Source organism: Ipomoea nil, unplaced genomic scaffold, assembly GCF_001879475.1.
Source record: "Ipomoea nil cultivar Tokyo-kokei standard unplaced genomic scaffold, Asagao_1.1 scaffold1043, whole genome shotgun sequence".
NCBI classification, from domain to species: domain Eukaryota; kingdom Viridiplantae; phylum Streptophyta; class Magnoliopsida; order Solanales; family Convolvulaceae; genus Ipomoea; species Ipomoea nil.
In genome coordinates, this window is record NW_017617471.1 from 1,175,723 (window position 1) to 1,198,612 (window position 22,890).

The 22,890-nt window shown below is 34.5% G+C and overlaps 2 protein-coding genes across 2 annotated transcripts; one reads left to right on the forward strand and one right to left on the reverse strand.

Moving 5' to 3' along the window:
- Positions 1–10,940: 10,940 nt before the first annotated feature.
- Positions 10,941–19,766, forward strand: LOC109182128. Its single transcript, XM_019332193.1, has 19 exons — positions 10,941–11,154; positions 12,115–12,592; positions 13,360–13,451; positions 14,149–14,313; positions 14,479–14,863; positions 15,473–15,609; positions 15,695–15,767; positions 15,844–16,064; positions 16,150–16,194; positions 16,353–16,407; positions 16,509–16,700; positions 16,848–16,942; positions 17,052–17,130; positions 17,554–17,703; positions 18,236–18,337; positions 18,464–18,634; positions 18,817–18,876; positions 18,954–19,084; positions 19,499–19,766. The coding sequence occupies exons 1-18, from the start codon at positions 11,114–11,116 to the stop codon at positions 19,056–19,058; spliced, it is 2,646 nt and encodes an 881-aa protein (XP_019187738.1). The 5' UTR covers positions 10,941–11,113; the 3' UTR covers positions 19,059–19,084; positions 19,499–19,766.
- On the reverse strand, positions 19,091–22,428 carry LOC109182129 (protein trichome birefringence-like 8). The gene is made up of 4 exons (XM_019332194.1): positions 21,967–22,428; positions 20,396–20,785; positions 19,514–19,669; positions 19,091–19,431 (listed from the first exon to the last, which is right to left on the reverse strand). Exons 1-4 carry the CDS (start codon positions 22,350–22,352, stop codon positions 19,092–19,094), a joined length of 1,272 nt encoding a protein of 423 aa, XP_019187739.1. The 5' UTR covers positions 22,353–22,428; the 3' UTR covers position 19,091.
- Between the last annotated feature and the right edge of the window lie 462 nt (positions 22,429–22,890).

The following is a 22,890-nucleotide window of genomic DNA, read 5'->3' on the forward strand; positions in this document are numbered from 1 at the left end:
GGGTGAAATTAAAGTGTGTATATATATATATATGTGTGTGTGTATATATATATATAGTGTGTAGTAGAGTCTATCATTAATGCCCATGATGTTGCAATTAATTACAAGATAAGAGTATGGGCGGTTGACCAAGACTCTAGAGTTGTTTGGTTGAAACATTATCATAATTATAATTATAATTATAATTAAATATATACTTATAAATTAAACTGAAGCTATTTATATAGAATCCAAGTTGTTTATTGCGTCATGTTGAAATCGTGTCACTTCTTAATTAAATACTTGATAAAACTAAACTTATTTATATAATCCATATAGGTTCTTCCAAATTTAACTGAGTTGATTGATATTTCAATATACTAACTAATTAGATTCGAGTTAGTCTTTTAGAAAGTTAATTTTCAGATAGGGGTACTGTCCTATAAGGCTATAACCCTAATTATTAAGTACAAATTTGTTTGACCAAACGATATATCAATCTTGAAGACTTTTAATTTTATGTTGAACAATAAATTTCATATAATTATTGATAAATTTGAACATCAAATTCAATAGTTCCTCACCGTTCTCATCTTAGAAATTGATGAAAGATGTAAAGTCTGAAATGTGTGCAGACATTATATTGTTATTATTGTTTTTTTGTATATATGCTTAATTAGTGAGTGATCCATAGTTAAAGAAGAAATTATTAAAACAAATCAAAATCAATAGATAATGACGGCAATTTAGAGCCAATCTTGTATTTACTGCCTTAACCTCATTATCTTCTACATTATTAGTTGACTAACTTAACTGTATTATAACCAATGTAACCAATGTTATACTCTACGTACTTAAACCCATGTTTTGGACTTTCTATGATGATTTTAATTCTTTTTTAATAGCTTAACTTAGGTTTCACTCATTCTCTCGGATTATTATATACAAAAAATATCACTTTTTTTTTATCACATATTTTATCAACCATTCAAACTACATTTTCATGAGTCAAATTTGAGACATCCAGTTAAACTATCATGTTTTAACCTATAAAGCCCGCATGGGTAGCTCAACTTGTCATAGAGGTGAAATTTTGGAAGAATGACCAGGGATCGAGTCTCACCAGCGGCAGTGTGGGAGCAACCTCTCAAAGTGAGGGGAGCTCTTTGTGCGCAGTGAGCACCGGTCTAGCCTTTATGGTTCATGTTCAGTTGAGTCACCATGATTTACATCCTCCCAAATACTCTGTCGGGTCGGGGTGTGGGTGTGGGGGCTCTTAGGATTGGGGTTTTAGCCTTTTGGAAGAATGTTTTAACCTATAAAATAATGTTTTTGGACATAACACCACAAATTTTTTTTATTTTTTTTTTAGTGATGAAAGAAACTCGCAACCATTCAATCACTATTTGAGAACATACATTTGTGAACAAGAAATGTACACCGCATTCTAAAGATATTGTAAAAAAATTGGTCATAAATGTCTTTTTGCAGGTTGTAGCTAGAAGTCAATTATGGCAGACATAATAAGATTTTAAAAAACATACTCCGTATTAATTAACGATACGCACACAACGATCGCATTTTCTTAATTAATTCTTAAAAGGACTTTTATATTTATTTATATTTATATTTATATGTTATTTTTAAAATAAATCATTATTATTGCCCCGTGGATTGATTCATCCAGTGTCCTTTGCATATTTTCCGTCACCCAGTAAGCTATTTTTTTAATTAATTAATTATTATTATTTTTCTTTGTAGAATATATTGGTTGATTTTAATTTGTTTATTAATATTGCCGGCTAAGATATATGGAATAATGCACTTTGACGATGACTTTGTGGACTTATTCCGTGATACTGACTTAGGAATTATTATTGACAATATAATGACTATTTTTTTTATTTTTTTTTGGTGGGAGACAATATAATGATTATAGTACCGTGGATATATAGGTAAAAAGTAAATAATTAGGATTGCGGCCCCATGTTTTTGTCTTAAAAACTTGGTGAAAAAAATCAGTTAGAGCATCTCCAACAGTTATACATTTTGAAAAAATTGTACAGATGTGACTATAAAAGAAAAGATGTGAGGGAAGATAAAAGTGAAAAAAAAAACTTCATTAATGCGCCCAACGGGCACGTGCAGTGCAACTAGGCGTTGTGTTGCGCTTCACGCGATTGCAACGAGAAAAGCTATTTTCCTTGGTCGGTTCCATAATTCTGATAAAAACCACTGCTTTACAGGGGCACCATTTTTCTTCCCTCTCCTCCACATAAGCTTTGCCTGCTCAGAGCAATTCTATACTCTTCTTTCGATATATAGGAATCGAACTTTGCACCCTACGATGCTAGTACGGCTAGAATAAATACTTGAATCCACTACTTAAGACCACACATGAGACATATAAACTGCGGTAGAAAGATCACATATGACAGACTCAACCAAGAGAGTGTTGACAAGAATTGAACTCATAATCGTACAAGTATGAGATTCTTACTTCACTCACTTAACCACTCATTTCGGGACTCATTATAATATATGATACAATTACGTATAACTATATAATTATATTGAGTGAAAATAATCTATTAGTATAATAGGTAGTGCCTAAGAAATAAAAATCAAGGAGAACAATGCAATGTGCATCATGATTGGGTAATTTGGTTATTGCCATGCACGCAATTAACTTGTACAATAATGGTTATTGAAAGGGATTGGATACCACTCTTATGAGAGTGACACTTTAATATTTATTGGGAAAAATGACACTTTTAATTGTTGGATTGTAAGTAAATGATTAATTCATTTCTTTAATTATATTTGTCATCACATTTGGTACACAAATTGTTGAGATTACGTTGTGGCAGAGTTAGTTTCAAAATAATATAAATGTTAATTTTGACTGATGCCAAATATTCATAATTTTAACTTTTCAATTATATTTAAACAAAATATAATTTAACAGTAATCTTCTCTAAAGAGTCGATAATCTATGTTGTCGTTGTCAATCACTATACCATAAACCTTGGTCTATTTTATAAGGTGTACCACTGACATAAGATACATTTTTATTACACTGAAAATATATTTTTAATAGTACATTATTTGAGTACTGAATGTACATTATTTAGTTTATGAATAATGTTCAAATTGGCCACTGAACGTAACCAGAAAATGTAATTAGACCACTGAACAAAAAAAAAAGTGCAATTAAGTCACTGAACACTCCAAATGTATGCAATTTCACCTGATAGCATGTTACCATCAATTTTAGCAGGTTACCTGCTTACGCGGCAGACTGGCAACTGAGTTGACATTTTTAATAATATTTAAATAATTTTTAATAATAAATTTACTTAAAAAAAACGACGGTGTGGTTGCTAGCCACCCCGTCATTTTATTTTTATTTTATTTTTTTTCCTTTTTTTAAAAAAAATTTATTATTAAAAATTATTAAAAATGTCAACTCAGCTGCCACGTAAGTAGGTAACCTGCTAAAAATGATGGTAACCTGCTATCAGGTAAAATTGCATACATTTGGAGTGTTTAGTAACCTAATTGCACATTTTTGGAGTGTTCAGTGGCCTAATTGTATTTTTTTTTTCGTTCAGTGGCCTAATTTCATTTTCAAGTTACGTTCAGTGATCAATTTAAACCTTATTCCTTTAGTTTACTACCAAATAATGTACATTCAATACATAAAGAATGTATATTCAATACAGGGCCGTCCCAATCGAAACAGGGGTCTTATGCAATATTTGGACACTGCTGGAAATCTCGCGTTTTCCGTCCAACATTTCCGTCCAACCGTAAATTGGTCGGTATTTTACTAAAGATTTCAACTTCCTGTTACTAAAGATGGGTGGACAGAAAGTTGGTCGGAATTTCCGTCCAACGCGCGAGTGTTGAACGGAAATTCCGTCCAACACTCGCGTGTTGGACGAAAATTCCGACCAACCTATAGTGTTGGTTGGTAAAGTCGAATTGATTGATAAGTAGAAATTAAAATAGTAGGTATTTTAATATCCGTCCAACGTAATATTGGACGGAAATTTAAATAGGGGTTTTAATATTTCATTTCGCACCCCGACGTCTGTTTGTTCTCAAAAAGTCCGCTTCAATTCCTTTCGCACAGCCGCTCAGCCACCGCCCCGCACACCGCTCACCACTTCACACACTAAACACCGCTCAGCCACCGCCCACCGCCACACCGCCCCGCACTGCATCCCAATCGCAGCAAGCCTCCGCCCACACCGCCAGCCAACGCCTCCACTGCCCAGCCGCAGACGCCTTCTTCTTCCCAATCGCACAGCCTCCGTTGCCCAGCTACCGCAGCACAGCCTCCGCCGCATTGGAGCACCGCCTTCCCGCTGTAAGTTTTTTATTATTTTTTAATTATGATTTCAATTTCTGAATTATTAGAGTTACAATAATTAGCTTGTTATATGAATTTAGGATGAAAGCTGTGATGTTGAATTAAGGAGGTTTTTTTTTTTTTTTTTTGTGTATCCCTTGGAAACATTCCCTAGATTTTGATTCTAAAGAATTTAGAATCTTTTAGAAGTATATATGAAAGTGCTAATTGAAATCGTAGAAAGTACTAACTATCACTGTATCATACCTGATTTTATAGCCTTTTTATATTTTGGAAGGTGAGCAGATAAGAGGTCATGATGCCTAGGAAGGTGAGCATTTTGTGATGTTATTATTTCTGCTGCAGAGGAAGAGGCAATTAAACTTAGGGTCTATATAGATGAGCCTGCTTCTACAGATCTTCATTGGGTAATTTCTTTCACTGATTCTTTTCCTAATAATTTTTGTATCTTCCTGGTTGATCCATTTGTTTCCTAATAATTTTTGTATCTTCATTACATAATTGAAGGAGCTGTTATCATCAAAGGATGCAGCTTCTAGGACAGAGGAACAATCATCTGCTGAGATTTCTACTGTAAGTGTTTTCTATTTTTTCTATCATCTTTTATACTTAATAGACAACGGTTAAAAAACCGTTGTTGTTTCTAGAAAAGACAACGGTTAAAAAACCGTTGTCTATAAGCGGGACTTACAACATTTCTCCCTTTATACAGTGGTTGTCTAGAGTGGTTGGTTGTTGAATGCGGTGTTCACTTGTATTTTTCTCCCTTTATACAGAACATTTCATTTTCTTTTGGAGCTTTCTCTATCTGATAATCTGAAACTCAAACAGATGGCTCAGAAGTAGTGAAGGATAAAGACTCAACTTTTATGTGTTTGAATACAGTGTTTATTGCTTATTCTTGCATTTATTGTGATTCTTTAGATTTAATGGCCAATTATGCTTTCATATATGTTCTCTTATCATGAAGATGGCTGAACTCATGTATGCATCTCTATATTCTTTACCCTCTTACTCTCTTCCTTGCATTGCACCAACTTACTGAATCGCTTGGGCTTTACTTGGAGTTTTACATATCTACAGTGAATGAAAATCTGTGACATTTCCTCATATTAAAGATTATTGTGGATGATTATTAGTTATTATCTACTATAATATCATTCTTAATTATTTTGTTGAAATTGTGGGCATTAACATCTATAAATATGCATCGGAGCATTCTTCTTTCTTTTTCCAGCCTGCAGATTGGGATGAAAGAGAGTAAGGGACAACTTACATTTGACATTTTCCTATTAGCATCACTGTGTGTATCTCTTCCTTAAGTGAGTTAAATTGTTGCACTAATTGGTACTCAATTATATATCTTCCTTAAGTGATACTGGACAATTATTGTTTTGTTATGTTTTAAGTTCAAATCTATAGTATAACGTGTGAAAGCAGCAGTTCAGCAAGACTTGTGGAGTACATCTCTTATACTAAACAAACTTTAGAATTAGGATGTAAGAATTCAGAAGTTTTCTATTTTTTCTGTGTTAGATTACTTAAACATAAAAGACATTCCTTTAATTTTCTAGTCATTTTGTAAAATGCATAGGTATCTACTCATTCAGTATTAGATTACTTATATCATGGTCCATTTTTGGTGAAGGTTTACACTTGATCAACTTCATTGAAGGAGGTTGTGGATGCTGCATTGATCAAAGCCATTGAAGCAGTGCCGGATTTGAAGGCTTATTACTTATGTAGTATCAAATAAGTATATTTTCATACTTAAGTAGTACGGAACATCAATCAAGTAGTATATATTTTTTATGTTTTTTTTTTTATGAACATGAACATAATTTTTGTTGTAAATAATTTTGATGTTTAAATATATTTTCAATTTAGTGTGTTCATTAATTTGTTGATGACATAATTTATTAACAACAGTTATAAATAAAATTATGGTAATATAAAAATAATAAAAATATTCCATATGATTTAGGATTTTCCTACCAACAGTGGGAAGGAAAATAACAAAATATAATATGTGAGTTTTCCGTCCAACGTTGGGTCGGAATTTCCGACCAACGCACGTAGTTGGATGGAATTTCCGACCAACGCACAAAGTTGATCGGAAGTTTCCACGTTTTAAAAATGGTGGGTTGTTTTCCGGAATTTTCGTCCAATTTTGTTCGTTGGACGCTATTTCCGACCAAAAATTGTAGTTGGACGAAATTTCCCACGGAGGTTTTTCCGAACGTTCCTTTTGGTCGGTATGTTGGACGGAAACGTTGTTTCCGACCAATATATCGCGTTTTTCGTCCAACAAATGTTGGACGGAAAATGCAAAATTTCCAGCAGTGGGATTTGGGCCATTTTTTTTTTTTAAAAAAATTATATATAATAATAGTTGTTCAAAAAGTTGTGTCAAAAATTCAAAATATAAGTATTGTAAAAAAAAATACATCTAAAATTTCATTTAAAAAGTGACATGCGTCGTGCACACTTAGACGCAAAATCATCCACCAAACTTTTGATATCAACTTCTTCCAAAATGTCATTTTCAATAGAGATTAAAGCTAATCCATTGAGTATCTCTTGCAACATACTTGATCGTAAGTAAGATTTCAATAATTTCAACTTTGAAAAACTCATTTATGCAGAGGCAACAGTAATTGGGATAGTCAATAATATTCGATATGCAATAATAGCATTTGGAAAACAACCCAGCTGTTTTAATGAATTCAATATACTCGCTGCTCCTATATTTTCTTTCGATAAAATCTCTCTAAGCAATTTTAACTCAATATAAGAATTGTGAAATAATACGTAATTCTAATTATCTGTTAAAAGAATGGAAGAACTTGAGAGTTTGTATGATAAAAAAGAATTGAAGAATCAGTAGCAAATGAATAAAATATATCGTCTTTTCCAAATTTAAATTACCTAATCTAGTTCAAGACTTCAAGTACACAAACATTCAAATTAAATATTTTAATATTCGAATTAAATCAAATACCTAAAATTCACAAACAGGCAGCCTCAAATTAAAAGAATAAAAGTTAAAAGAATAAAAAAAATTAAAAGAATAAAAATGTTCAAACACCTAGACTAGGCAGTAAGCAATTTCACCAATTTGTTGTAGTATTTGTCTCATGAGTCTCGTCTGCGCCCTGCGGTCTGTCTTTCTATTCCAGATTATGTAAATATAAAATATTTAATATAATAATAGGTTTATGTTTCAGACTTTCAGTGTTTGACAGCTTTATTTTTTTGGAAGAGAGATTTGTCGACTTCGCCACTTCGGACTTTGCTAGTCTTCCAAAGCTGAAACGGTGAAGCCTAAATTGCCTACTGCGGTAATGCTAGTGCCCTACACCCCTAATATATATAGTATGTTTCTTTTTTTTTTATAAATTAAGGGGCCCCCAAATGTGCGCTGGCCCTGGGAAAACTCCCCAAGGGCCGACCCTGATTCAATATATTAAAAATATACATTTATTTATAGTTCACACTATAATCTGCCCTATGTTGTCTAACCTACAAATTTGGTCCCAAAAAATTTAACTTGAACTAAAAAGTTAGGTTTTGAGAGTTCAATAATGCCAAAGGGATAGGTGGATAGATCTAAATAATGTAACTCCGCAAGGCTTAGCGAAAGTGATGAACGAAGATAGGTTGGGTATATCCCTATAAATAGGAGAGTGCTCGAGATATGTTACTAAGATCTGCATTTGTATTTTCATTCGCTATATATCATCCAAAAATGATAATAATAAAATTTATATTTTTAGTATGCTTTGTAAATTATTACACATGAGTGACATTTATCTAATGCGAACACATCATATGATAGTGACGGTGAATTTTCATCTTTAATCAAAATATAAAATGTAAAAATGGGGCCTCAAATTTATTACAATATAAATCAATGTTGCAAAAAACGTTAGGCGCTCCCTATGCGGCAAGGGGGCGCCTAGAGCCTAGGCGCCGATTTTTTAATTTTTTAATTTTTTTAATTAAAAATAAAATTAAAAATTAAGAATTTTTAAAATTTAGTAATAAAACATAAAGTTCCCATAGTTATTTCTCAAAAACTATTTATGAAAGTGGTTGTAAAATTGTTCAAAAGATTGTTTAAACCATCTAAATACATAAAAAACTAAAATTAAGAGCTAAAGAAGCATTTTTTTGAGAAATTAGTGGACCAAACCGCCTTCGGTTATTTGCGGTGGATAGATCTCGAAAAAATACGCGATTTGAAAAAAAATTGTCCAAAACAAACAACCGAGTCAAAAGTTATGCCTTCCCGAACTTTCCCAATTTAAAACGCAAAAAAAAAAAAAAAAATAAACCGCCGGTTCAGTCGGCTAGGCGGTCTAGGCAACCGCCTAGACCGCTTAGCCGGCCGGCTGCGGAGGAGGCCGATTCCGGCCTTTTTCGCGGCAGCGGCCGGGCGCCTAGGCGCGATTTTTGCAATCATTATATAAATATTATATAGATCGTGAACCTAAATACCTAATTGTATAACAAGGACGAGTGTACAAAGTAAATAATTTAACTATGGGACCAACAAATAATAAATATTTTGAGAAAATTTACTATAGATTAGAGTACTATAACACCTCGTATGACATAATCATAAATGTGTGAAGTAGAAATAGTTGTGTAGACTATAGAGGCATTTAAGACTTAATTTTGACAATATGATACGTATATTTAAATCTTTGGTACAAACTATTAGTTGGGTGCACGCATTTAGTTGCTGAAAACAAAAATTCATGATTGTGTAAATTAGGCAAATGAAAAACGAAATAATAATTAAAATAAGGGAAAATGACACTTTTTTCCCCTGAGTTATATACATATAGTATTTTTTTCCCTTGAATTATTGAAGTGGCTGTTTTTCCCCCTGAAATGTTAAATGGACATATTTACCCTTAAACTAAATATTTCATTTATTTTTTTTCTCCAACAAATTATGACCATAATTTGGTTCAAACCAAACAAACACTATAGCAATCAAACCGAAATATTCCAATTACAATTTAGAATCGAAATATGATATTTAGAGTTTATTAAAATCGTGAACCGGAACAGACGGTTCATGTTCCGAACTGAAAAAATAAAATACATTTATTGTTGAATTTAGACTATTTTAAAATAAAAAATAAAATTTTAAAATAAAGACGGTTCAAAATCGCGAATCGGATCCGGAACCGCCGGTTCACGGTTCAATATTCAATTTTTTTGATACATAATTTTAATAAATTGACATTTAAATATTGGGTTCTAGATTTGAATCATAACCGAAAACTATTAATTCGATTGCTTTAGTATTTGGTTCAATTCAAACCGAACGGTGGTCATCCCTACGTATACGCAATAATTTGTTGGAGAAGTAAAATAAATAAAATGTTTACTTTAAGGGTATAAAGGTCAATTTAATACATCAGGGGGAAAAAGCACAACTTTTAGAATAATTAAGGGGGCTAATGTGCTTACCTAAATAATTGAGGGGAAAAAAGTGTTATAAATATATAATTCAGGGATAAAAAGTGTCATTTTTCCTTAAAATAATTACAGCCTAATTTCATTAAGTTAGCAATGTTTAATTTGAACTTACTTTTAAACATTTATGTGTGTATATATATAATACCGACACAATATAAACATAGGTAAGTGAAGTGGCAATATTGTTGGTTCGGTCAACTTTAGTTTGTTAAAATCCAAACCCAAAAAAAAAAAAAAAAAAAAAAAAAACACAATCAAACCATATGGACTTTGAATTTCTTCTTGTTTGACCTACACATTTTGACTTGAAATTTCTACCAATATAGACTAGAATATTATACTGATATATTTGACCATGACCAGAAAATTGCATTAGGCTTTTGAATGGTTCCATAATTAAATGATAGAAGTGCCATTTTCTCCTTCAATTGGTAGGGCTCAAACATTTATCCATTTAATGAAAGCAAATAAACAAGAAAAAATCACAAAAAACTGCAATTAACGATAAAATTTACAACTGTCATTTGAAAGTACACTTTAGTTGAAGCTCGCTTTATGACTTTAGCCGGTAAAGAACCACAAAGAGATAAACTAACGTACTAACTAAACTCTTTAACGAACTTAATTGGTGGTATCCTTAAACCACTCTAATGCTGACAACCATAAAAATAGGTCTCATCATTTTGAAGAGTGTTTAAAATACTCAGCTCGAGATATCCTCCATATACATGTGTTGTTGTCCAATTTATAAAGTCACTCTCTTATACATGTGTCTGATATCGCATCGCTAATCTCACTCCACCAACTCTCGAACAGTTGTATGAGTGTGCGGTTCTCAACTTTCCATCTACAAGAACCAAAATCAACCTGGAAACTTTTATAAAATTATAAATTTAACTTTCAACAAAAATAATCTAAACTGATTTATTTCTTTATAATTCTTTACCGATTAAAATCACAAGAGGACAATCAGGTTTCCCTCGTAACTCAAAGGTCGAACCACAATCACGAATTTGGTCTTGGCTTTGAGTTAATACTTCTGTGAGAGTCGATCCCCCACGTCTACGGATATACCCTCGCTCGCCACGTCAGCATCTCCTTCGGCACACATACCACTTCTCAACTACGCCAAAACCAAACCACAGAACCAATTTTTCCCACCATTTCCCCGTAAGGAAAAAAAAAAAAATAAAGAAAAAACAAATTATTTTTCACTTCCCAAACCGCTACCGGAGTTGCTTAATCGGTTATTCTCTCTCGATGATACTCAAGCTGCACCATCAGAATCTCGCTTCCTCCAGGTCATATCAGTTATTTTATCGTTTCATTTTAATTTTTTTTTTTCCAGAATTCAGTTATTTCGCATCTTTATTTATTCGGTTGAGCTTCTATGCGTTCGAATTGTAGCTTAAGAGCAGCATTTGGTGATTATTTGCTGGTCGAACGAGTTCATTAAAGTTTTGCTTGCTTATAATTTAGTATAAAGGTCAAAGGTTGATGCGATTTGCGTCTGACCCTGATAATTTCTTGAATTAGTTTTGCTGCTTTAGGTAGGCCGGCAGTGATATGGCTTACAGACTCTGGTTTTTGGCATTTAGTTTAACTTCAGAAATGGAATTAGGAGGGAGCCATTGGAGACTAACTGGAGTAATTGTTTAGAAAGGGTTAATTGACATGCCTTGTTGTATTTATGTTTTTAAAAGCAATTCGAACCAATTGGAGTGGTTCACCCTTTGACGACATTAGTGATCATTAGGGCTGGAAACAGTGGTGCATTGAAATTTTTGTTAGACTTTGTTCTGTGGTCATGGTAGAGAAGACCTTCTATCTGCATAGGGTTAATAGAGTAGTTTCCCTATTTTAGTTACGGATATTATGTATACTTTAATCTGACTAGTTCTTGAAATGAAACTTGCATTAAATTGCATGAAAAATGGTTGGCTTATGAATACCCAAGTTGTTTGCTCCGTGTCAAGAACTGACAATATTATTCAATATGAAATCTTTAATACCATTGAAGAAGTATGACTATCCATGGTTGGCTTAATTGTTCCAACAGTAGTGAGATGGATAGTAAATTAGTAACAGTTACCACTATTGCATAGATTACTTATTTGATAAAATTCTCTGTAGTATGATAAGAATTGTTTTGAAAGATATCCCTGGAGTTATACTTATAATGGCAGCTGGATTACAATATTTTTAAATCAGATCATCAGATGTACTGGTTTACTGATAGAAATTTTGACACTTAATTGCAGTTCTGTCAATGCTCCAGTTAGAAACTATTATTTAAATAGAAGAGTGGTAGTTTTGGATCACCTCATATTTAGTCGATGCTATACAAGGAAGAGAAACCGTATCAAGCTTTCACCGTTAGAGGTGGGAAAATTTGATTGTAGCCACAGATTTTCCGATTTTGGGAGACATGGCAAAAAAAATTGCAAATCAAGAAAGATGGACCACCTTTTGCCTTCTGCTTCTGCCGATGATGGGGTGACAGTCAATGAGAGTCCCAAACCGAGTACCAGTGGTGATATTGAAGAAATGAGAGCAAAACTTGCTCTCTCTCTGGAAAGTGAAGACAATAGTTATGGACTTGTCCAAGCACTGCATGATGCTGCAAGGGTATTTGAGCTTGGAATTAGACAACAGGTTTCATTATCAGGAATGCCATGGTTCTCTACTGCCTGGCTGGGTGTAGATAAAACTGCTTGGGTGAAGGTGTTATCGTATCAGGTAGGTTATTGTTGTCTTGACAAGATTTCTATTTGGTCCCCTTCTTTGCTGTGATATAATAATGTTGTTATTGTCATTGGAATGCATATTGATGTCATTGGAAAATCAGTAATCTATGAAGCTTCATACTAGTAATTGTTCTTTTCTACAGGTGACATGCCACATTTAAGTCATGTGCTCTATTTCTTTCCGATCCACAGTCACTTAAATTGATTACAACAAATGCATTTGTTGTTTTTGGTGAAGACAGACATAGGTTTAATATCTATTGAATAATATCCAGTCTATATAACAAAAATCTCAGTTTTACCATCTTCACAAATGTTTTATAATTATGGTCTTCGGTCAGTTGATGTTTTCTTTACTCTAACATGCATTTTTGTTGGGGAAAAGCTGTTGCTTAAGTGAAAAGATCAATTCTTAGGGGGTTCAGAAATTGTTGTATGCAACCTTCATTTAGTTTGCATTATGACTAATTTCACTCAAAAGAGGTCCTTAACAGTTGAAACTCATATCCATCTAGCATATTAAACTCACTACTTGATAATGCAGCTACGTGAAAATTAAGAGTGCAAAGTGCAAAAGTTCTACTATCTTAACTGTATAGACAGTCATTTTATGAATGTTACAAAGTATAATATATATATATATATATATATATATATATATATATATATATAGATATATATATAGATACTTTTTAATTTATTCCTACTGTACTTTGATGTCTATTTTCTAGCTTGGCTAATGATTAAAAAATTCTTCAGGCATCTGTATATTCTCTACTTCAAGCAGCAAATAAGGTTTCATCTCGAGGAGATGGAAGAGGCAGAGATATCAATACTTTCATCCAACGAAGGTCATTATGTACCATAGTTACCAAATACATCATTATCAGTATAGGGGGAAGTGCACATATATGGTCATTCTTCCCCCAATGAAGATAATTTTTACTTACCATTATGACTCCCCTCAGCAGAGTTATAATCTTTATTTGTGTGTAGGTATGCTTAAAAATCGTTCTATTGAGTCTTGCATGTTTGTGACGAAGGCACATGCAGTATATGAAGTGTATTTCTGAGTTTGTTTGATTCATAGGATTGGACCGACAATTCTGCTCAATCCCTTGTTTGATTCAAATTTTGATCACGTGGGTCAAGTTGGGTAGAGGGTGGTGTGATAATTTAGTCAATTTTTAGTGATTAATTACTTTTATTTATTTATTTTTATCATTTAAGTATTTAAGTATAAGAAACTGAGCTTGATTATTATTTTGGGAGTCCACTCCTATGTGTATTCAACACCTTTTTGATTAATATATTTCTTCGTTGTGTGGGCTTTCAAAAAAAAAAAAAAGTATAAGAAACTGAGGTTGATTTTTATGTTAGTATTAGGTTTATCGTTAAATGATAAATATATATTAAGTTTCTGATAGTTGATAATTTAATAATGTTGGGATTATTTTATTATTTTTTATCAAGTATTTGCTGTTCCTTTCTTGCTATTCATCTGAAATTCACGATGGAATATTAAAATTTACTACTACATTCTTGCAGTTTATCAAAGCAGTCTGCTCCACTGGAGAGTGTGATTAATAACAAATTATTAACAAACCAACCTGAAGTTTTTGAGTGGTTTTGGTCTGAGCAAATCCCAGCAGTGGTGAACACATTTGTTAATTACTTTCAGAAGGACAAATGCTTTATTGCCGCTACTGCAGTGTACGTCATTCTATATACATAATATAATGTTATAATTTGTGTGTGTTTCGATATACACATTTACACACATGACTACATATGTGTGCAGCTTGTGCATATTAAATAACAATTTTTGTAGTTCCCGTTTCCTGTTTTGAAATGCTGATTTTACTCTCCCTGGAGCAGAAAAGGGTCGTCTTCTCCTGGCAATACATATCATGTGCAACTTCTCATGCTTGCACTTAGTTGCATTGAAGCAATTACGAAACTTGGTCCAGCAAAAGTTTCTTGTCCACAATTCTTCTCAATTATTCCTGATACCTTGGGAAGATTGATGGATATGCTGATTGAAAATATTCCTCTTCAACAAGCTTATAATTCATTAAAGACTATTGGTTTGCATAGAGAATTTCTTGTCCACTTTGGCCCTCGGGCTGCAGCATGCAGAGCAAGAAATGAACAAGGCACTGAAGAGGCTATGTTTTGGGTGGAGCTTGTCCAGAAGCAGCTACAAAGAGCTATAGATCGGGAGAGAATATGGTCCAGGTTCACAACATCTGAGAGTATTGAGGTTAGGCCTGGAGCTTTTCCTTATATGCATCAGTACATTTATATAAGAGGTGGCTATCAAAATTTGAACTTTCAGTTTTATTAAATATTGCCTGGATATTGAAAATTGTGTTTTTTAATGAAAAAGTTTGTAGTTTAGTCACTTTTAGTGTAACTTAAATCTGGTTAAGCATTCATGACAATGGGTCTGTGCAACCGGACTGATAGTGGCAGATTTCCAATGTCTTCCACTGAAATTTTATTGACAAGCAAAGGTGAGTGCTGGTCCAAAGATAAAAGGCAGATGGAAACCATGAAAATGTGGCTGGTCTTTATTTTAATGGAAGTTCCCCTGCAGTGGAAGGGGTGGGTGTAATCCAGAGGACAGAAATAGTGTGGGTTTTAGATATTAAGTTCATATGAAGAAGATAAATGAATGGCTGCTGGAGTTTGACAGAAATTCTTTGGTTTCGAGTTAGATTTGTACAGAGCACATAAAGTCATCTGGAATCATGCTTCTTAGGCATCTATAATTGCATGCACATATCATAATGATCGTCTGCTTCTCTTCCAGATTATGAATTCACTTTTAACTTTCCATTTGCAATATTGATTGCTACTTTTGTACCAGATACTTGAGAAGGACTTGGCTATATTTGGGTTCTTTATTGCCTTGGGGAGAACTACACAATCGTTTCTTTCTGCAAATGGGTTTGGTGCTATGGACAAGCCTATTGAAGGACTTGAGCCCATTGAAGGGCTTGTCAGGTGAAATATTTGCTGTGTTGTATCTTGACTCATAGGATGGTATACTTCTCTAGTTCATTTGATTTCATCATAATCTCCATAACAGGTACCTAATTGGAGGCAGTGTGCTCTATTATCCTCAGCTTTCTTCAATAAGTTCTTATCAACTGTATGTAGAGGTTAGCATGTTAAAGATTATAGTATTACTATGAAGTGCGTTGATGGCAGACAAAACTAAATTCTTTAATATGATAGGTTGTGTGTGAAGAGCTCGACTGGCTTCCTTTTTATCCTGGATTTAGCAGTAATACCAAGTATAAGTCCGAGCACAAAAGTAATGAAGAAGTTCCCCCAAACGCTGAGGCTGTCCTCTTAGTGTTGGATGTCTGCTCTTACTGGATCCAGAGTTTCATCAAATACAGCAGATGGCTGGTGAACCCTTCCAATGTCAAGGCAGCTAGATTTGTTTCAACAGCGTAATGGAACTTCATAATATTACAAAAAATTAGTCGGATACGTATAAAATATTAATAATAGTTTCCAACGTGTTGAACTTTTCAGTCATGACATACTCCAGAAGTGTGTGGAAGAGCTGGGGATAGAGAAGTAAGTTAAATGTAAAAATAATATTCTCCATTTATGCATCTGTGTTATTGGACACAGGAGAACTAGGCTATAACTTGAGAGAAAATCATCACACACCTAGACACCTAGTTCATACATCATTTACGATTCAATGTTCAAAAGCTAACAAATGTGCACAGGAGTCATACTGGAGCTTATTTACAGACTGAGAAAGAACCAGATTCCTTTGACAAGGTATTGCTTTCCTCGTAAATCTAGTATATGGCCCTTTTTTTTTTCTTCCCAATAGTCCATAGTGGATTCTTATGAAGCTGTATGTTTGAATTTTGTTTTAGGCAATGGAGAGCGTTGAAGAAGCTCTAATCAGGCTAGAGGGATTGCTTCAGGAGTTGCATGTATCAAGCCCCGGTACTGGAAAGGCGCATTTAAAAGCTGCTTGTTCTGACCTGGAAAGGATACGGAAACTTAAGAAAGAGGCTGAATTTCTTGAGGCATCTTTCCAAGCAAAGGCAGCTTCTTTTGAGCAGGTGTCTTTCTGAACATCATTGAAGAAATATTTGCCTTGCTTCTGAAGTCTTGGAATTATTTTTCTTCTCTCAAATCCTCAAAACTGGCATAAAGGATAACATACAGGAAGAAAGAATAACATAAGATTCTTTGCAATGAATGACTAGGGGGATGCTGCGGCTTGTTCTTCACCGTTAATGAATGAGTCAAGGCAATATTCTGGAGACGAGGACAGCATGAATACTAATAATAGAAGCACCAGGTAATTGAAATTTTTTATCCTTATTTTAGAATCCTAACCACAAACAGTACCTCATGGCTTCATATTAATGTTCAATACTCTCTATTTGCTATGAAATATTTTTTTCTAGGGCACGTGGATTGTGGAGCTTCTTGGTACGTGAACCAAACAAAGCCTCTGATGATCCATCATCAACTGTCACAGGAAATGTATGCTTTACACTTTGGTCTCTAGTCTGTCATATTTATGTTCATTTGCTAACATGTTGAAATGCATTTCTGTCAATTGCCAAGAAAAGCAAATTTCTGTCAAGAACTAAATTCTAAATTGCTCCCAAACATGACTTAAATCCAGTCTTTTCCGATCTGATCTATTAGACTGTTGATGCAAATTGTTATATGAAATTTTAAGCTTAAAAAAAATACTAGGTTGATAGGAAGGATGTGAAGAATGGGAATTACTTTCACAAGCTGTTGATGATTGTGTATTTGTGTGGCATATAATAGTAAAACGGCATTGTAAGATGAACATTGAAGTTCATTGTTATGGTTCCTTGGTGTTGCATATCTAACTACTGATTTGCGTTTTTTCTACTATTTTCTAATTTCTTCAGGGTAAGTCTTTGTGTGCAGGATGATGAAAGCATTAAACAGGCAGCAGAAAATGCCGGAACACCTGTCTCAAAACCAGATGAAATTCAACGTTTTGAAATTCTTCGAAGTGAGCTAGTGGAACTTGAGAGACGTGTTAAAAAAAGTGCCGATCCCAATGAATGTGAAGAGGTATTTTCTATGTTTTATTATTACTTTACCTGTCTACAATAATGTCTGGCAAGGAATGCCCATATTAATTCTATTATTGTAACATCAACGCATCTGAAAGAAGAGAGTCACTTTGATAATTCTCCTATGCCCTGCATTACAAGTGTCATTGAGTTGTATAAACAATGCAAATTTTGAAACACGTTTGACTTAGTTCTCCCCATATCACTCATTTCTCTTCATTTTGATTCAAAATTACTCCCAAGTGTTGTATTCGTAGGGATAATCTAGTCTTCGGAGCATGGTCTGAATCTCTGTAAGGGGGAGTAAATCTAGAAAAAAAACAAAAATGGTCTATCACATTTCGTTGTTTGTTCAAAGTGACAAATTTTGGGAATATTCTAATTAAAAAAAGTGGAAAGAAAGAGTTGGAATGGCTAACTTGTAATTGGCCTGGCAAACGAGGTATCTTATTCTTATAGGTTTCCTTTCCTGGTAACAATTGATCTATAGGGTTCTTTTTGTATTGATCTGGTTGTTCTTATGCATTTAGGAGAAATTTCAGATGGCGGCAGAAAGTGCTCAAATGGTTCGTGAAAAGAAGAAAGAAAACATTATTGAGAAATCATTGGACAAGCTAAAAGAGACCACCACGGTAGGATTTCAATCCCTTCAGTTATGGAATACTTATTTGTTGGAAAAATGGCCCTGTTCGGAAAAAGTTATGATTATGGATTATGCTTATATACTCTCAGTGTCTGACTAGGATTTTCATGACCAGGATGTTTGGCAGGGCACTCAGCTTCTTGCCATTGATGTTGCCGCAGCTACAGAGCTGCTTCGGAGGACTGTAATAAGGGATGAATTGACGGAAAAAGAAAAACAAGCACTCAAAAGAACTTTAACTGATTTAGCATCTGTCATTCCAATTGGGTTTCTTATGCTTCTTCCTGTAAGTACATTAATCCATAAAACAATTGAACAAACAAACAAGAGAAAACCTTTCTAATTTAGTGTAATTTGGGGATGTTTAGGCTGTTTCTGTTAAATAGAAAACAGTAAAGAAACCATAAATATCTGCAATGACTGGGTGCAGGTTGCTATATGGCATATCTCACTAAGCTCTCTTTGCAGGTTACAGCTGTTGGGCACGCTGCCATGTTGGCTGCAATTCAAAGATACGTACCCGCACTCGTACGTGTCTCCAGACCTGAATCTCGTGTTTGAATTCTTGACGAAAACTTAATCTTTGTTTTTCTCTTCCATGGCAGATTCCCTCAACATACGGGCCAGAAAGGCTAGCCCTCCTTCGGCAGCTCAAGAAAATGAAAGAAATGGAAGCTGAGGTTAACCCCAAAGAAACGGCTGAGGAATAGTCTTCTATTCTCCGGTTTACTACAAGGTAATCGCTACATTTGTTTCGACTCGCCTCTAAATCCCTTCAACAATAGATCATTATAAAGAAGTTCATTCCAAGTATCTGGCACCCCAGGTAGGCACCAATGGCTGCAATCCTGCGGTGCCTCAACTGGGGTGCCCGGTTCACGGTGGGTCGAAGGGTGGCCATCTCTCCTAAACTCACTCAGATACGTAATATTTTGGAAAGTAACATTTCTCCCCATCATCGCCATTTCCTTGACAATCTTCGAAATATACACATTGTTGATTGGGTCACGCCCCAGTCCAGCCTGATCTCTTTCAGGCGCCGTACTTGTATGACAATTACCACCCGAGTTCCACGTTCCATTCCTGCAAGTTTATGTCGAAAACATAACTATCATAATCTTATACTGACATTGTTGCATCTTATTTGCAGCATATATAATCTTGCCTGTAATGTACTGGGGAATAGCTGCGGAAGATGATATGAGTCTCGGACGACAAGTTTCGTGTTACCCATAAAGCCCAGGTGTTCAAAGATCTACTGAAAGCCTCTGTTATATTCATACTCATGTTTACAGCCTTGCCTTCCTGGAAATATATGCCCCTGTGACAAGAGAAACACTTAAATATGAACTGGATTTCTTATTCTTATTCTCAGAATCTCACCTTAATCTTATCCAAGTTTTTGTTTCACTTTCTTAGTCTAGTTGCATAAACCTCAGAGTTTATATAGAACATTTCGGCCCTATTTGGTAAAAAATTGGCCTATAGGCCAGTTTTGACTTTTTTGATCACAATTAATTGTTTGATTTGGTTAAAATATCAATATAAGTTTTTGGTTAATTAGTTTTTTGCAACTCCAAAATGCTAAAATTCAAAAAGTTATTCCAAGTAACTTTTTCAATTAGCTTTTTTAGAAAAGAAATTATACCAAACAGCTAACAGCTAATTTACCAAATACTTTTCTACAACAACTAATGTTATCAACTAGTTATACTCTCTAATTAACACAATCAGCTAACAACCATATACCAAATAGGGTTTCATGTTTAATCTTCACTTTCGACCTAGTATGAGCCATTGTTCAACTGAGTTCACCCCTTCCCATGAGTCCATGTGGACATATCTGATTCATTAAAAGCTAGAGATCAATGGTCAGATCTGGTCAATTATCAACTGTGTAATGGCAACTGCAATTGCACAATTGATAATGAACCAAATCTGACCATTGATCTCTACCTTTTAATGGATCAAAACTGCCCACACGGATTCATGAGAAGAGGTGGACTCATTTTATCATGAGTCACCTAGTATGTATGTATTATCTTACATCTTATGCGTCTTGTCTTCATTCCACCAATGCCCTCCACTGAAGACGAGAACATCTGCGCCGACCAACTTTCGGAAGAACCAATGTAGCCTGTCGAGTCTAAGCACGCCCTTCACTTCCTTGGACGCATTTGCCGGAGGCCGGCAGACGGGCACCAAGAAAGGGACCCTGTAATATTCAACGGTGAGGTTGAATTCTTCAAACCTCATTGACAGATAGCCTTTGTGTTTGGTTATGGGCTTTCCAAATTGCTCGTGTATGCTTGACTGGTTCGCAACTCCTTGCGCCAGCATGCACAGCAAAGACTCCCATTGGTTTCTTAGAATGGAGTCGCCGGCAAATACTATCCGACCGTTTCGACTCCGGTGGAGAAGATCACTGGCATTGAACCTGCGACGACAGACATTATTGTTAGCACCAAATAAGAAGCATGCATGGGGGCAATCTTGTCAAGTTGACATTTTTGGTTCTTGGTTTGAGCTATTTGGCCATGTTGGTTCGGTTTGAGTCGGTGTGTTAAGGGTAACCTAGGCTGAGCTGATTTAACTGGCCGGCCTTCTTGGTTCTTGGTTTCAGCCGATGGGTTAGGCACAACTTAAGCTAGTTTAATTTGTCAAGTCTTCTTCATTCTTGATTTGAGACAGGTCATAATTAGAAGTCGGCCTTCTTGATTCTTAGTTTGAGCTGGTGAACTAGGACAATCTAGACTGGTCTGAATACGTAGGGTATACTCATTATTAGAGTTTGCCTTTTACTTGTATTAATATTATCAATTCACTTAATTACTTCCCAAAATCCCTATGTTGGAATTAAGCATGACAGCACAGCCTTGTAAAGATTTCATTGAGTTATGCCATTCCTATATATAGCTGTCAAGAATAATAGCAAACCATCTTTTGCATCCCTTTAATCATAATGTACAGGGAAGATCATGATGGTTAGAGTTGTGGTAATATATAGAATGATAGAGCCACAACTTTTGCCCACCTCATCATTCTTTCTAATACATGAAAGCCTATGCACTCACGAAAAAAAAATAAAAAATTAATTACTCCATATATTATATTGTCACAGTAATACACCTCTTATTCAAGTTCATGATTCTTAGTTTTACTGATCTAATCCTGATCTCCTCCTTAAACACATAAACTCAAAAGACTTGAATCCAAATTCATGAATGCACTAATCATGAACTAGCTCTTAAACACATGAGAAGATCCATGAAAAGGTAAATCAACTCTACTTAGAGTTGAGATCCGCCATTCAATTGTATACTTTGACGGGGAGTTCAACCCCAACTCAAAATTTTTTACAAAGAAATTATAAACCAAAAATATTGATAGTAGATAGAGTTTGCAAGAAAATCAAAGGTAAAAAGAAGGTTAAAGTGGAAATGAGCAGTACCCATATTGGAAATGGATCAAACACAACATGCACTATTATTATCATATAAAAAAGATTACACTCAAATCTCGAGATTGTTTTGATGGATGAGTTAATAAGGTAACATGCATTAATATGAGAAAGGAATATATATATATATATATATATATATATATATATATATATACCTTGGAAGATGACAGGCATGCGGTTTCCACCGCCATTTCTGATACTCCAAGTCCCGGCGGCCGCTGCGGTGGCACCGGAAACCTGGGTCCAAGAACGGGCAGTTCTCGGTATACTTTTCACCGGGATAACCTTCGTCCCAAACCCATTCCCCATAAGAGTAATCACAAGCAGCTTGAGGGGCAGAGGTTTGACTCAGCGGCGAAAACAAGTTGATTCCCAGAAGAGTTTGCGGTTTAATTGGGGCAATGAGACGGTAGAAAATAAGGGAAGCGAGGAGAAGGGAGAAGAAGAAGAGTGCATGGGAGATTTGTTTCTTTGTTGAAAAGACTGGAAAGTTGAAAAGGAGAAACTTTGGGTGTTTTTGAGAAGAAGGGTGAAGATCCATTACGTAGAAGACGGAAAAATAATAGGCATTTATTCTGGTTTGAAGAATTCTTGTGATTATTGTATATGGAAAGTAGCAACTAGTGGTGGAGGAGAAAGACAAATTGGGTGGTGGGTTAAGAAAATTACCTTGTTAATGTTTTGGTAATTACTAATTTATTACTATGATAGACTGAATTTCTTTTTCCGTCTTATCTTTTTCTTTATTGAGATAAAAAAATATTCACCTTTGAAGTCTCTTTTTTCAAGCTTAGCTTCACACTTTGACTCAACAAAATTCTGTCGAGATAAATTAAGATAACTTAATAGCCTATAGCTCTTAGATGAGAGAATTAGTGCTATATACCCACAAGGAATGAGATAAAAGATATATATTCTTCATCATTATTTATGAAATAAACAAAAAAAAGTATCAACTTCTCTTTATAGAATTCTTTTAAAAAGTGTCGCAAAGTGAGTGATCGAGTGTGTAGAGCATGGTTCATGTGCAAAACGTCACAAATTCAATTCTTTACTAATATTATCTCCGGCGAATCCGT

Coding starts and splice junctions, on each gene's coding strand:
- LOC109182128 (XM_019332193.1), top strand. CDS start 11,114: ATGATACTCAAGCTGCACCATCAGAATCTCGCTTCCTCCAG. Junction 11,155..12,114: donor CAGAATCTCGCTTCCTCCAG/GTCATATCAGTT, acceptor ACTTAATTGCAG/TTCTGTCAATGCTCCAGTTA. Junction 18,635..18,816: donor GGTTTCTTATGCTTCTTCCT/GTAAGTACATTA, acceptor CTCTCTTTGCAG/GTTACAGCTGTTGGGCACGC.
- LOC109182129 (XM_019332194.1), bottom strand. CDS start 22,352: ATGGATCTTCACCCTTCTTCTCAAAAACACCCAAAGTTTCTCCTTTTC. Junction 20,786..21,966: donor CATGCCTGTCATCTTCCAAG/GTATATATATAT, acceptor CTGTCGTCGCAG/GTTCAATGCCAGTGATCTTC. Junction 19,670..20,395: donor GAAGACAAGACGCATAAGAT/GTAAGATAATAC, acceptor CTCTTGTCACAG/GGGCATATATTTCCAGGAAG.